General features: G+C 44.4%; 1 protein-coding gene across 1 annotated transcript in view; it reads right to left on the minus strand.

Moving 5' to 3' along the window:
* ARFGEF2 (ARF guanine nucleotide exchange factor 2) overlaps positions 1-14188 on the minus strand; it is a 100890-nt gene that overhangs the window by 80748 nt on the left and 5954 nt on the right. The window contains exons 2-3 of the mRNA XM_007446397.1: positions 5415-5445; positions 4626-4749 (exon numbers count right to left, since the gene is read on the minus strand). Coding sequence (XP_007446459.1) covers positions 4626-4749; positions 5415-5445 — 155 coding nt within the window. The remainder of the gene's footprint in view (positions 1-4625; positions 4750-5414; positions 5446-14188) is intronic.

A 14188-nucleotide genomic window follows, 5' to 3' on the forward strand; every position in this document is an offset into this window, starting at 1 on the left:
TGTAGTGTTCTGGCATTAAAAACACTGGTATAAAAAGCAAGTCACAGAAAAATCTGTACAAGTATAAATGATATATGATATAATTTCCAGCTACTACAGCTGAGTTGAAGAGTTGAAATGAAGACCATACGACCTACAAAGCCTAAATATTTAGCATGTGGTCCTCCACAGAAAAATGATATCATAAGTGATATCATTTATGTTTAAAAAAAAGAAAGAAAAAAAGAAAGAAAAAGAGAGAGGAAATTATACACCTAAATAGGCAACTGGGTTTGGGGTTAGCAGTCCAAGAGCCTTCAGCCTTAATCTGTAAAGTTCTAAAAGAAATTTCTAACAGAGAATATAGTCAGGTACAATTTATATTATTACAATAGATTTTAAAATGTGCTTTAAAAAATCCAAAGTCTTTTAGAAATAAGAGATAAAGGATAATGCTTGTGGGTTTCCCTGGTGGCGCAGTGGTTAAGAATCCGCCTGCCAATGCAGGGGACACAGGTTCGAGCCCTGGTCCGGGAAGATCCCACATGCCGCGGAGCAACTAAGCCCGTGCACAACTACTGAGCCTGCGCTCTAGAGCCCGCGAGCCACAACTACTGAAGCCCGCACGTCTACAGCCCGTGCTCCGTAACAGAGAAGCCACTGAAATGAGAAGCCCACGCACCGCAACAAAGAGTAGGCCCCGCTCACTGCAACTAGAGAAAGCCTGTGCACAGCAATGACGACCCAACACAGCCAAAAATAAATAAATTTATTAAAAAAAAAAAAAAAAGATAATGCTTGTGGTACGAACCAGATGGCTCAGACCAGTGGTTTCCTACAGCCTTACATAGAAAGAAAATATTAGAAGTCTGTTTCTATCTACTTTTTTGTCCTACCCTTTCAAAAGGTCTGTTTTTGTATTGTTTATAATGTACATAATTTATTAACAGTAGTATCTGTATATAATCTTATAATTGAAGAAATACGTATATTCTGAGAGAATATTCTCAAAAATAATTTCTGTGGTCGGTATGTGCCCAGAAAAACTTGAAGATCACTCACTAGTTTAGGCAAAGCCTGAACTAACCCTCCTTCCTTCAGTCCTGGCCCTGGGGGAGCGTGTGGCGACCAGGTGCTGGAGAAAAGGAATAAGGAGAATCTTTATCACTTGGGAGAAGTGAGAAGGGAAGGCTCTGGGCTTCTCCCTGTGGGGGAGGGAATGCTGAGCTCTGTACTCACAGCAAACCAAACCCAGAAGCACCTTTGCTACCCCATCATCTCTCCATGCTCAAAAAGGGACTCCTTAAAATGCCCAGGGCACATTATGGATGCCTCTGCAGCTGGCTTCAACCCTGCCAAAACCAACCTTTACTCCTAGACACTGGCCCTCCATTTCCAAGGCAGAAGTCACATCACCCACACTGGGAAAAGCCAGTCAAAAAGGTTTGCAAGGACAAACCCCAAGAGGAAATGAATTTTTTCATTCAGTATTCCAGGGAGCACCCAGCCACTTTCTAATGTCATAAAAAGGATGATACATTTTGCATTTTGTATACTAACCAAAGAAATCTTAGTGTACCTATCAAATTACAGAGAACTTCCATTCTGAAAAAGAGAGTGAACCACATGCCAAAAGCCTCAAGACAGGTACTGCACTCAAGTCGCTGAAGCACAGCAGGACGTCAATGTCTCCATCAGAAATCATGCTCACACGCACACAGAGTTCCAGAAACAGACTATTTCCAGGAAAACACAGCATATTTTTAATTAAAGAGGCCAGACTACAGGGTAATAGTTAAGAGCCGAGGTCAGCAGCCTTTTTCTGTAGAGGACCACATGCTAAATATTTAGGCTGTGAAGGTCACATGGTCTCCGTTCCAACTCTTCCAACTCAGCTGTAGTAGCTGGAAAGCAGCCATATAGATAATACATCAACGAAAGGGCATGGCTGGTGTTATGGACTGAACGGTTCTGTTTCCGCAATTCCTATGTTGAAGTCCTAACCCTCAATATGATGGTATTAGGAGGTGGGGCCTTTGGGAGGTGATTAAGTTTACATGAGGCCATGAGGGTGGGGTCCTCATGATGGGATTAATGCCCTATAAGAAGAGACCAGACACCTAGCTTGCTCTGTCTGCCATGTGAGGACACAGTGAGGACTTGGCCATTTACAAATCAGGAAGACGGCTCACCAGGAACTTAATCAGCTGGTACTTTATCTTGGACTCCCCAGCCTCCAGAACTGTAGGAAATAAATGTCTCTTGTTTAAGCCACGCAGTCTGTGGTATTCTGCTATATCAGTCTGAACAGATTAAGGCAGCTATGTTCCAATAAAACTTTATTTACCAAAGCAGGCTGCAGGCCAGATTTGGCTCATGGCATAAGGACCCCTGATTAAGAACATAGGCTCGGGGTAAACAAGTCCTAGACATCCACCCAATCCCATCACTGCCTGGCCAGGGGAACTTGGCAGGGCTGATCATTTTATTCTCCAAGCCTCAGTTTCATTGATTCTAAAATGAGGATGAGAGTAGGAACCTCAGGTGGTTGTTGGGAAGATTAAACACGATGATGGGGATAAAGCACTTAGCACAGGGCCCAGCACAGGCTGAGTGCTTAATACACTGGCATTGTTTAGGACATCAATAATGTTAACTATCAGGACCAGCTTCCAAACTAAACCTTAACATGAGGACAAAACAGCAAATTATGCCAAATTTCCTCTGAAAATGTTCACAGCAACAAATATTTTAGGATAGAAGTAGGATTTGAGCCTGCCACTTTAAAATTCTTGGCTCATTACATGTTCCACATAGGGCAATCTGTACAGAATTATACTGAATGAGAAAATGGCTTTTCATTTAGAAGAGCTGCTTCTGTGAAGAAACTCTCATCAATTTTCAAGTATAGGTATATCAAACAAGAGAAATTAATAGAGTAAATATTAGACTAGAGATGCCAAAGATGTGGCATGCCCACCGCCACTTGGCAGTCCTGTTCCTCAGCAGACATAACCAATCAATCATGGCACTTTCTCAAGAAACCCAGATGAGGTTCCAGGTATTTTTTCAACACAGCTTCCAAGCAATAAAATATAGAACCTATTCACTATTCCTGTTCTAGAAAGTACTGATAAATTGTGGCTCTCTCCACTGTATTTTTTAAAATTTATCAAGCTCTTTTCATTGCTGTAGCTCACCCACTGGGGTTAAAAACAAATGTTTCTGAGGTAACCGGAAGCTTCATGAGTAGATCTTAGGAAAAATACAAGAATGCTGGACTGGGAATTAAGAAGCCCAAGTTGTAGTCCTGTTTCTGTCCCTCACTATCTGCACGTCATTGGACAAGTCACCCTAACTTCTCCACTGCTGCTTTTTCACCAGTAAAAAGTAACTTATAACAAGGTTACTTATGGCCCTAAGTACAGTCGATCCTCATTATTCACAGGTTTGTACTTGTGAATGTGCCCGCTCACTAAAATTTGTAAGTCCCCAATCAATATTTGGGACGCTTTTGTGGTCACTTGCAGACACCTGCAGCGCAGTGAAAAATTTGAATCACTTGATGCACAAGTTCCTGGCTCAGGTCAAACAAGGAGACACTCTGCCTTCTTGTTTCACCTCTCATATCGTAAACAGTGTCTTTCTTGGGATCTATTTATTGCCATGGTTTCCACATTTTTGTCCTTCTCGTTGGTGATTTCGCCATTTAAAATGGCCCCCATGCACAGTGCTAAGCGCTGTCTAGTGCTGTCTCTGTAGGATGTGCCCTACAGAGAAATGACGTGTGATCAGCTTTGTTCAGGCATGTGTCATAGTGCTGTTGACCATAAGTTCAATGCTAACAAATCAACAATATATATTAAATAAGGTGTCTTTAAACAGAAACACACAAAGAATAAAGTTACGTACTGATCAGCTGATGAACACGTGACCAGAGAGGCTCACAGGAACCTAGCCCTGTATTCCCTCCAGGAACAATGCTTCAGGGTTTGCTAATTCCGTGTTCACAGCAACTTTATAGACCATCACCACAAATAATGAGAGTCGATGATATCTATTTTTCTACTTGGCATTATGAATATTAATGCCATCAATAAAGAAGCAGCATTAAATATCTTATGTACCCGCATATGTACCAAATATTCCAATCAATGCTAAAGGTTTCATTTAGGAAAACATACATAAGAGAGATCAACAAAATACTTCGAGAGAAACAAATTCTTTTTTAGGTAAAGAGGTCAGACCTCTCGTTCTTCCCTCCCTCACAAGACCTCCATAAAGAATGAGCTGAAAGGCTTCCCTGGTGGTGCAGCGGTTGAGAGTCCGCCTGCCGATGCAGGGGACGCAGGTTTGTGCCCCGGTCCGGGAAGATCCCACATGCCATGGAGCGGCTGGGCCCGTGAGCCATGGCCGCTGAGCCTGCGTGTCCGGAGCCTGTGCTCCGCGACGGGAGAGGCCACAACAGTGAGAGGCCCGCATACCGGAAAAAAAAAAAAAAAAAAAAGAATGAGCTGGAATGCTCCTTTCTCCATCACCTCCGGAAGCATTCTGAGTACCAGGGGGTTACGGGCACAGATCCTGTGCAAAGGACTACCTGTGGCTTGAGAGAACATCCTTTATACCACCAAGTTGAAACACGGTACCTGCAAGCAGTCGAGGGATGTGCTGACCACCCGTGGGGACTTGGACTGGCAAGCCAGCTCAAATGGAAGGAAATACTTGTCAGCTTCAATGAAGTTTGCCTTTGGTGGTGCAGTAGCACCAAGCCTAGGAAAAAAGCAGGAGAGGGCCGGAGAGGGGAAATGAAAAAAAAAAAAAAAAAGAGCTTGCTTTTCCTACCCCCCACTCTAACTTCCCATCTCACTTGCAATCATTTAATTAAAAGTGCCTGCAAACTGCATCTGTGGGGCTAGACAATGAAAAGTTTAAACACATGCATTAGGAAAAAACACCAAGGGGCCACAGGCAGAGAACAAGGTCTCTGATGAGCAAGCTCTATCGACAGCGGCCTGGACTGAATCCTGGCACCTGCCACGTCAGAGCTGTATTTCTGAAATGGGACTCACTGGCTTCATTACTATGAAGATGAGGAGCAGCCCCTTAACAGAACAAGCTGCCCTCCTGCCTGAGGAAGCATGACACACAAGAGACAAGGGCTTTGCCTCTTCTGTCAAGAGAAGGTACAACAGCACTAACTTGACCTTCCTTATCCTTTCCTCCAAATATGCAGGTGTTGAGCCAGTAACCTGTTAACTCGGTATCAGTTCAAACACATACAGAGTCTTGCCACGTGCCCAGCGCTGTGCTAGGAGAGTGTGTGCCACCCGAGGATCAGAAATATGGGAAAACATGCAGAGAAAGGGGTTCCCACAGCCACCACCTACTACTCCCTTCATACTGCACTTCAGCAAGGAGAACATGCCCAGGCTTACCTTTGCTTTTCTATTTCTGCTTTAATTTCATCTGGTGGGGAAGAAAGAAAGGCATGTTAGGAGCATGCAATATGTATATTAAAAAAAACAAATATAACAAAATACTGAAAGCTATCTAAGTAGGGGGATGATGATCTTTTTCTCTTTTCCACATTTTCTGTAAGTATATATACTTTTTCTTTAGCACTTAAAAAAATTGTGGTAAATATGCCTAACACAAAATTTACCACATTAACTATTTTTAAGTGTACAGTTCGGTGGCATTAAGTACATTTATATTGTGCTAAGGCATATATAATTTTTATGAATTAAAGTTAATTTATAAACCTTTACCATGGAGGGTACGACAACTACATGGTTATGGTTATGGAATAGTGCCAACACTCAGAAGTCACAGTCTCAAAGAGAGATCATCTTATTTCCAGGAGAACAAGACTTTGTGCCATTGAGACAAGAACGTCCTATATCTAAACATGCCAGACTCCCCCACAGCCACTTAGTCGAATGCATTCCTACGTGTCAGGCTTGGCAGGCTCGCGGTATTATCAAAGCAGGCCAGTGAAACATGTCTACCTGAATGCCATGTATTCAGATAACCTCCAAAAGGCCAGCCTTCTTCACACAATCTCTTGAGAGCCAGTGGTCTGGATATGGCATTAGTTATCCTAGCAACCCCAGAACACAGTTCTGGAAGTGACAAGTTTCCTTTTCCTGGACAACTCTATTCTAAACTGACCTTTAGGAAGTGAAAACCGAGTAACTGGACTCACTAGAGGTGGCAATTTTAACCTTCAAGCCACTCTTTCAATGTCCTCTTACTACACACATAAGAAAACAGAAGAGGAACACCAGATGACTAATATCAAACATTTCGCTCATGGACCACAAGGCCTGTGACACACAGGGTCTGCTAAAGAGAGCTCTGTGGCACGGCTCCTGCTCCTCTGGGACAAGAATCCCCTCAGGAAGTAGCTCTGGCCTCCTCTAGCTGAGGCCCCAGGCTGTGGGAGTGGCCCGGGAAATCCAGCCCAGGAGGCTGGTAGCCAAGCTTTCAGCTTGCAGAAATCAACATGCATAATGTCAAGACTCTGCTTGGTGGTAATATTATCTGTCACTGTGACGTGTCAGAGGGGCAATGATGCCGGAACTGAAATGCAAGGGTTCCTTCCAGTCATGGTTACCTTATTAGAGTTAAGTTTAGATGTTAAGTGTATCTGAAGCAATTAGGCATTTGTTAGAGTCTGTGCTGACCTCTGAGCTCTAAAATAGTCTGTTCTAGAATGCCACTGGTGTCAACCCACCAGTTGACAAATCAATCACCAGGACTGCTACTTACTCACTGAGGCACTAAGGGTAATCAAATCAAAGACCTATGGAGGCCAGGCAGGAAACCTCCTGGAGAGACACAGGTGGGTATAAGACATCAGGGGCAGGGAGGACCCCCTCCCCACCCAACAGGGCATGGAGTGCAGCAGAGTCTCAGTCCCAGCTGATTGAGCCCAGAGGTGCCCGTTGTTCTGATTTTTCCAGAAGTCAAAATCTGGATTTTAAGTGAAAACTCCAACTGTAATTAGAAGTAATTTCAGCTGTTTAAAAAAGTTATGCTCAGGGACTTCCCTGGCAATCCAGTGGTTAAGACACCACACTTCCAATGCAGGGGGTGCTGGTTCCATTCCCGGCCAGGGAACTAAGATCCTGCAAGCCGTGAGGCATGGCCAAAAAAAAAAAAAATTATGCTCAAATGAAACTCGTTTGCAGGCTGCCCTGACCTTACACTACCAGTTTGTAACCTTTGTCTTAAGGGAGAGGGAAGAATCAAGGAGAAAGAAATTCACTGGCAGTGGAAAACTAACTGCAGGGGATAAAGGACTATGACCAGTACAAAGAAAACAAAACATCCCCGTTTTATACAAGCAAAATGTTGCCAAAGAACAAAGAGCAACTAAGGAGCCAGAGGACCAGGGTTTGAGGCCAAACTCTGCTATATCTTACAGATGAAGAGACAAGATCCAGAAAGGTTACAAGCCAGTGAGAGGTGGAGCTGCGACTTGAACCCAGAAAATTAGGCTCCCAAGCCTGTGTTCGTAACCTCTTGGGCAACTTGGCTCTCAAATAAGCATGTCGAGTTACTCCGTAACCTATAAGTGCGAAACAATATAAACACTGGTTTTGCATCGTTAATTCAAAGCGTGAATACTGTGTTCGTACTGCTCCGTGAGCCTCATCCGGCCTCCAGGAGCCTATTTACAACCCAGGCTCTGGAATCCCCCCACCTCTTTTTCTGGCCTGATGGGACAGGACCACAGGAAGGTGCACCCTGGTTTTCCGATGGGAATGAACAAGGACCAGTGTGACTTGAGCAGGGCAGGGCATAGCCCTCCACAGTGAGCAGTACCTACTGCAGAAGACCAAGAAACTGCGATCTTCACAAAACACGTGATCACAGATTTCCTTTAGTCTTCTTAATCTATATTTAAGTATTCCCACAAGTATGAGGAATTGTTGCACTCTCTAGAACACTCTTTGTTAAAGAAAAAAATTTGAAAAATCCTCTCCACAAGGCCCAGTAGGGGTCCAGATGAGGAGAAGCCCCTGGAGGGCAGTGGAGGAGGGGCCTGAGCAGACCTACGTTTGGACAGATCCCTCCGGCTGCAGTTTTGAGTATAAAGAGGAGGGTGGACAGCATAGAAGCAGGGAAGCCAATCAAGAGGCTGCTGCTAATAACCCAGGCAAGCATTAGTGGGGGCTGGGGCCAGGGCGGGGACAGAGACGGATGAGCATGAGCCACAGGAAAGCTGGAAATGGCCTGAGGGTAGTAGGTCCATATAGTCTGACCCAACAGTTGGCTTCTAGATATATTTGGATAATACAATATTTTTTTCCATTGAAAAGAGGCAGGGGACTTCCCTGGTGGTCCAGTGGTTGAGACTCCGTGCTTCCACTGTGGGGGGCACAGGCTCGATCCCTGCTTAGGGAACTATGATCCCATATCCCACATGCTGCATGCAGCGTGGCCAAAAAAAAAAAAAAGAGGCAGGGAAAAAAAAAAAACAGGGAAAAGGTGTGTGGCATGAGGTCCCATAGACCACTTGACATAGCCTGGTGTGGTGAAAGACAAGAAATGGGTTGGAAGTTCCGAAAGAAGATGGACATCTATTAGCTGAATGATGCCAGGTGGGTTATTAAACCTCCCTGAATCTTGATGTCTTACTCTAAAAAAAATGAGGATGATAAAAAGCAGCCCCATATGCTCCAGAGACTGTAACTAGGCAGTTGGGTGTAGGTAATTCTTTTAACAAACCCGAAGCATTGATGGCTAAGGCAGTGTCAGGCATACACAGGTGGTCAATAAATGTCCGTTCTCTCGCTCTTATCTTAAAACAGGAGTCAGTAATAGTGCAAAATCTCTAGTGCCATCGGTGGAACGACAGAAAGCCAAGGGAAAGAAGAAAATCAGTGGAACACAAATCATCATAATAACTGCTGACATTCGCTAGGGGCAGGTGCCCATTTGGTCCTCCTTACAACTGAGGAAGACAAGAGACTCATCTCCTAACCATATACAGTGAGGAATCTGGACACAGAGAGGTGAAGTCACCTACCCACAGTCACAGTAGGAAGTGCCACTACAGGATTCACACCCAGGTCGTCTGCTCCACAGCCAAAAAGGAGGAGGATGGGTGAGGGAGGAGGAGTAGATGGTGGGCGCACTTGCTCCAGTTTATTACCCTGCCTTTTAACAGGCACTGCTCTCCCAACAGCCAACTGGGCAATTAGCAGCAATAAATAAGCAGGCTGGAAAGGAGCCAGACCTGAGTGGGGTGGAGCAGCTGCACCTGAAAAGCCACGCTGTCTTCCTGGGAAATCCTTCCTGGCCATCACTGTCAGTTAGGAACCTCGGGTCACACCTCCTCATTCATCAATGACTTTGGCACCAGCTCACATTCTCTGCTCCACTCCCAAGCTAAGTCCAACAATGACCACGACCAAGCTCAACAACGTCATCCCGGGTCAACCCCCCAAAGCCCCACGACATCCCTTGGAACCTTCACCTCCCCTCACACGTCTGATCTGCATACCCCTCTCTACTATGCAAACCAACACTACCCTCAGCTCCTCCTCCACCCCAAGTCAGCCTGGTGTGGCTGCCCACACTCTGAATCTTGTCCCTGTTTGGAACTGTGCTACTTCTAGCTGCTGCCTGTTCTCCGCCCACAACCTCCTTTCCTTCCAGATGACCTACTAACTGCTCCCAGTAGGACCCTTCTTTGGCCTGTCAGACCTGACAAGGCCAAGAACTTGTCAGCTTTCCCCTTTTTTCATTTTCCAGGATGGATCCCATTACAGGATTGTTATCTGAATGACAGCCAAACAATAGGCTTGACTCTCTCTGACTTTTAGTCTTAACTTCTGGCAAAATCCCAAACTTAGATTATATGACCCTCTCCTCTGACCTGTCTCCACCTAACGACTAGACCTCTGACTACAGGGCAAGTTGGTAGGTCTATAAAGGCCCTAATCACCAACCACAATGGAACCCTAAATACTGCCAGTTAAGCTCACCACCTCCAACTCTCCACAAAGACTACTGCACATTTCTCTACTCTCTTCAAATTACCCCATCTCTCCCTCCTAGTCATCACCATTCATCTTTACTCACAACCAATGGAGCAGCCTATTTCATGCAGAAATCAGAAGCCAACACGAGGAGACTCCCTCAGCTTCCTGTTGGCCAATCTACAAACTCACCTACTTCTGTACCCAGCCTGCACTCTCTCCTGCTAGAAAACAGTGTCAAGCCCCTCCAACTCTGCAGTCTCCCATCCCTACTGCCTCCTGAGGAACTATCTAGAATCTGATCACTTCTCACACACTGGACCACCCCCATTACCCCAGACCAAGCCACCATCATCTCCCAGCTAGACTAAGAGCCTCTTAACTGGTCTCACAGCTTCAGCTCTCACCCTTCCTCCCGGCCCACATCTTTGTCTACACAGCAGCCAGAGGGATTCCCTTAAAATGTAAATCAGATTACATCTGCTCAAAATAGATTATCCATAACCATCATAATGTAAATCTGATTAACATCTGCTCCTTTGCACAAAACGCCACTGGCTTCTCATCTCACAGAATAAAAACTCACAATCTTGACCTTGGCCTCTGAGCCTCTAAAACATCTGGCCCCCTGCTATCCCTCTGATCTCACCTCCTACCACCCAGCCCCCAGCTTACTTGTTGCCTGTCCTGTTCAGGGCCTTGGCACTTGCTCTTCCTGCCACCTGGAATGCCCTCCCTCCCCCAGATATCCACAAGGCTCACTCTTCCCTTCCTTCAGATGACTGTTCAAATGTCACCTCTTCAGAGAGGCCTTCCCTCACCACCTAAAACTGCCCTCCTTGTGATTCTGGGCCACCTTACCTGCTTTATTTTTTCACTTTACACCAATTTTTCCTAGTTTTTCATCACAGTATTTACCACCCTTGACATACTTTGTATCAGTTCACTTATTCTCCATCTTCCCCAGCAGAATTATAAACTCTGTGATAACAGAGACTTCCGTCTGTTTTGTTCACTGCTGAATCCCCATTATCTAGGAATTCCTAGACACAGAGCAGGCACTCAGTATTTGCTGAATGAATAAACTGTCCTTTCTCTTTCTTGCATTATTTAACCTCTCCCTTAACTGGCTCCCTTCCCGATGACATTTAAACAAGTTCAAGCCTCTTCTACCTTTAAGCAAAGAAAAATATAAAACCAAAAACTCCCACGATCCACATCTCCATCCTCTCCTTCACACCCCAGGCAAAGCCCTGGAAAGAGTTGTGTCTGTTTCCTCACCTCCCATGCATGCCCCAACCCATTCCAGTCTGGTTTTCACCTTCACTGCATCAGCAAAACAGCTCAAGCTAAGGTCACCCATGACCTGCATGTCTCTAAGTCTGATGGGCAATTTTCCAGTTGCCATCTGACCTGGCCTCCTTGCAGCATTTGACCTGACTGACCTCCCCCTCCTCGAAATTTTCTCGACTTCCGGCTTCATAAGCACCCATTCTCATCAGCCCTCTGCTTCTTGTCCCATCTCTTCTCCATTTCCTTGGCAGACACAGCCTCCTCTGCCCAGCCAGGTAGGCCAGGGTTCCTCGGGCCCAGGCTCTCCTGCCTCTCCTTTTCTGTACACTCTCCCCCACAGGCCTTCGCAGCCTCAACTGCATCTTCAATTCCCACCTGGGCTCAGATGACCCCAAAATCTTGATTTCCGGTGCTGGCCTGCCTTATGAACACAAGGATCGTACATCCATCCACTTCCTATTCCACCTGCCCAACTGGATGCTCAAAGGCAGGTGAAACTCAACACATCCAAGTCCCAACTCAGATCAAGCTCCTCCACCCACCTCTCCCTAGATGGTCTTCCCACTCCCATCTAAAAGAACTGCACCATTATCCATCCAGTTGCGTGAGTCAGAAACTTAAGAGTCAGCTTTACTGATCCACTTTCTCGTGTTCTTACCCAATCCATCACCAGGTTTTCTTAGTTTTACCTTCTAAACAAGTGGAGATACATTCACTTTACTCTGTTACTACTGTCACTACTTAAGTCCAGGCCACCAGCATCTCTCCCTTGGATGATGGTAACTGCCTTCTCACTGGTCCCTGGGCAGTCCCTCTGGTTTTCCTCGAAGATGTTCTGAACATAATGACTAAAGTGATCTTTCCAAAATACAAACCTGTTTATCCCATCACCTTCTTCCCTGTTTAGAACTCTGCAGTGTTATCTCACTGCTTTTGGTCTAAAAATCAAACTCCTCAACATAACCTCCAAGGTCTTGCATGGTAGGACCCTGCACTACCTGTCCCACCTTATCCCCAAAACCTCTCCCCCTTCATTTGCCATGCTCCAACCACACAGTGGCCTCTTTCAGTTTCTTTTAAAAAAATTATTATTAAAGCTTTTAAAAAATTTTGAGGTAACTACAGATTCACAGGCTGTTGTATCTTTTAGTTTCCTTAACCATCATATTCCTCTCTGACACAGGGCCTTTGCATATGCTGTTCCCCTTCCTGCTGCCATAATGCCTCTCACCCTAACCTATTTAATTTCTATTTATCATTCAGCTCTCAAGACTTCCTCAGGGAAGCTTTCCTTCATCCCTTTGTCCACTCCCCTTGTGGGACCAGGTTCCTCTCCTTCATAGGAGCTGTCAGGTTGTTAGTATGACTCAGAGGACGTGATCATCTGAACAGTCCCCTTCTTCCCCATTAACTGCAAACACCATGAGAACAGGGTCTTTGTTTGTTTTGTTTTCCTTGCATCATGACACCTGGTATGACACCCAAATAAATATCTTCTGAATGAATGTCACCCTGGTTTAGTCAGAAGGACTATATAGAGAACAAGTATGCACTGACTACTCCTTAGGACAGAGGGAAAATTTAAGAATTCTAGGTCCTAGCACAAGAAGGCTGTTCTCCCCACAAGTCTATAAAACCTAATGAAATACCTAATTAAAAAGCTAAAAGACTCATTTACAACCAAGACAGTAAACCCAAAGAAGCTTCTTATAGGAAGACTCCAGGAATGAATTCGCAAACAGTTAAGTATTTTCTAAGATAACCTTGCTGGAAAGAAAGTCAAGTATTTTCCAGGCAGGCCCCCTCAGCCTGGTGAAAAAGAACTAAATACAGTTCTGAGCTATTTATATAGGAGACTCCATGTACTTGCTGATTAAGCACACGTTTTCACAAGTTTGCTCTTTTCCATAAAGAATGGTCTCACTGTTTTCCCCAGCGCTGCTTACGGTTTCCCCTGAGATTTACAAGTACAGGACAGAGCTCTAAATTTTTCCAACCACTTGCCTCACCAGTGTCGAAATGTCAGACACCAGCAAAGATGTCCATAAACCAACCAACAAGGGAGGCAGGAAGAACGAGTATTCAGTTCCTTCTCCTTTAAATATGGTAACACCAATGCCTCTGAATTTTAGTAGGTCATTTGTTAGGTGCCAGATACGGTGTCAGTTATTTACTGCGTTAGTTCATATAACCTTTACAACAATCCTGTGACACAGGCATTATCACCTTTCTCATCTCAGGAAACCAAGGCTCCGAGAAGCTAAATGATTAGTCCAGGATCACAAGACCAATCAATAAGCAAAGTTTCAAACGCACCTCCCAATGAATTTTCTGCCAATCCAACAAATAAATGCTTTTCAATAATCAAAATTCAATTTTTAGTGCTGCTTCTAGACAGAGAACCTCCTCCTGCAGAATCACTATAAAGCTTTTCAACAAAAAGTAATGTCAGGGTCCCAAGTCCTATTATTTCTCAAAAGTTTTATAATCTACAGCACATATAAACAAGATGTTTAATCAAAACACCCGACTTTGCTAACATTAAAGGTTTTATTTTGTGTTTCAATTGAAAGCCTTACTTTATGACAATTTAGGGATATTTTTGGTATTTTTCAAATTTTGCACTTACGTTCCTCCTAATGATGATAATAGTTATTTCAAACACATCAAAGTTAGAAGAACAACAACATCGTACGCAGGAAAAAGCCATTTACCATATATTATATGGACATGTTTTTTGTGTATTAATATGCAACTAAAATTTATGAATATACTCCCTTAATTGGCTTCATCCTAATGACATTTTAAAAAGTTTGAGTCTTTTCTACCTTTAAATAAAGAAAAAGAAAAAACCAAAGAACCCCCATGAGCCCCATCTCCCTCCTCCCCTTCACAGCATAGCCAAACCTTGGGAAAGAGTTGCG

The sequence above is a fragment of the Lipotes vexillifer genome, unplaced genomic scaffold (genome assembly GCF_000442215.2).
Source record: "Lipotes vexillifer unplaced genomic scaffold, Lipotes_vexillifer_v1.1 scaffold251, whole genome shotgun sequence".
In the NCBI taxonomy this organism is placed as follows: domain Eukaryota; kingdom Metazoa; phylum Chordata; class Mammalia; order Artiodactyla; family Lipotidae; genus Lipotes; species Lipotes vexillifer.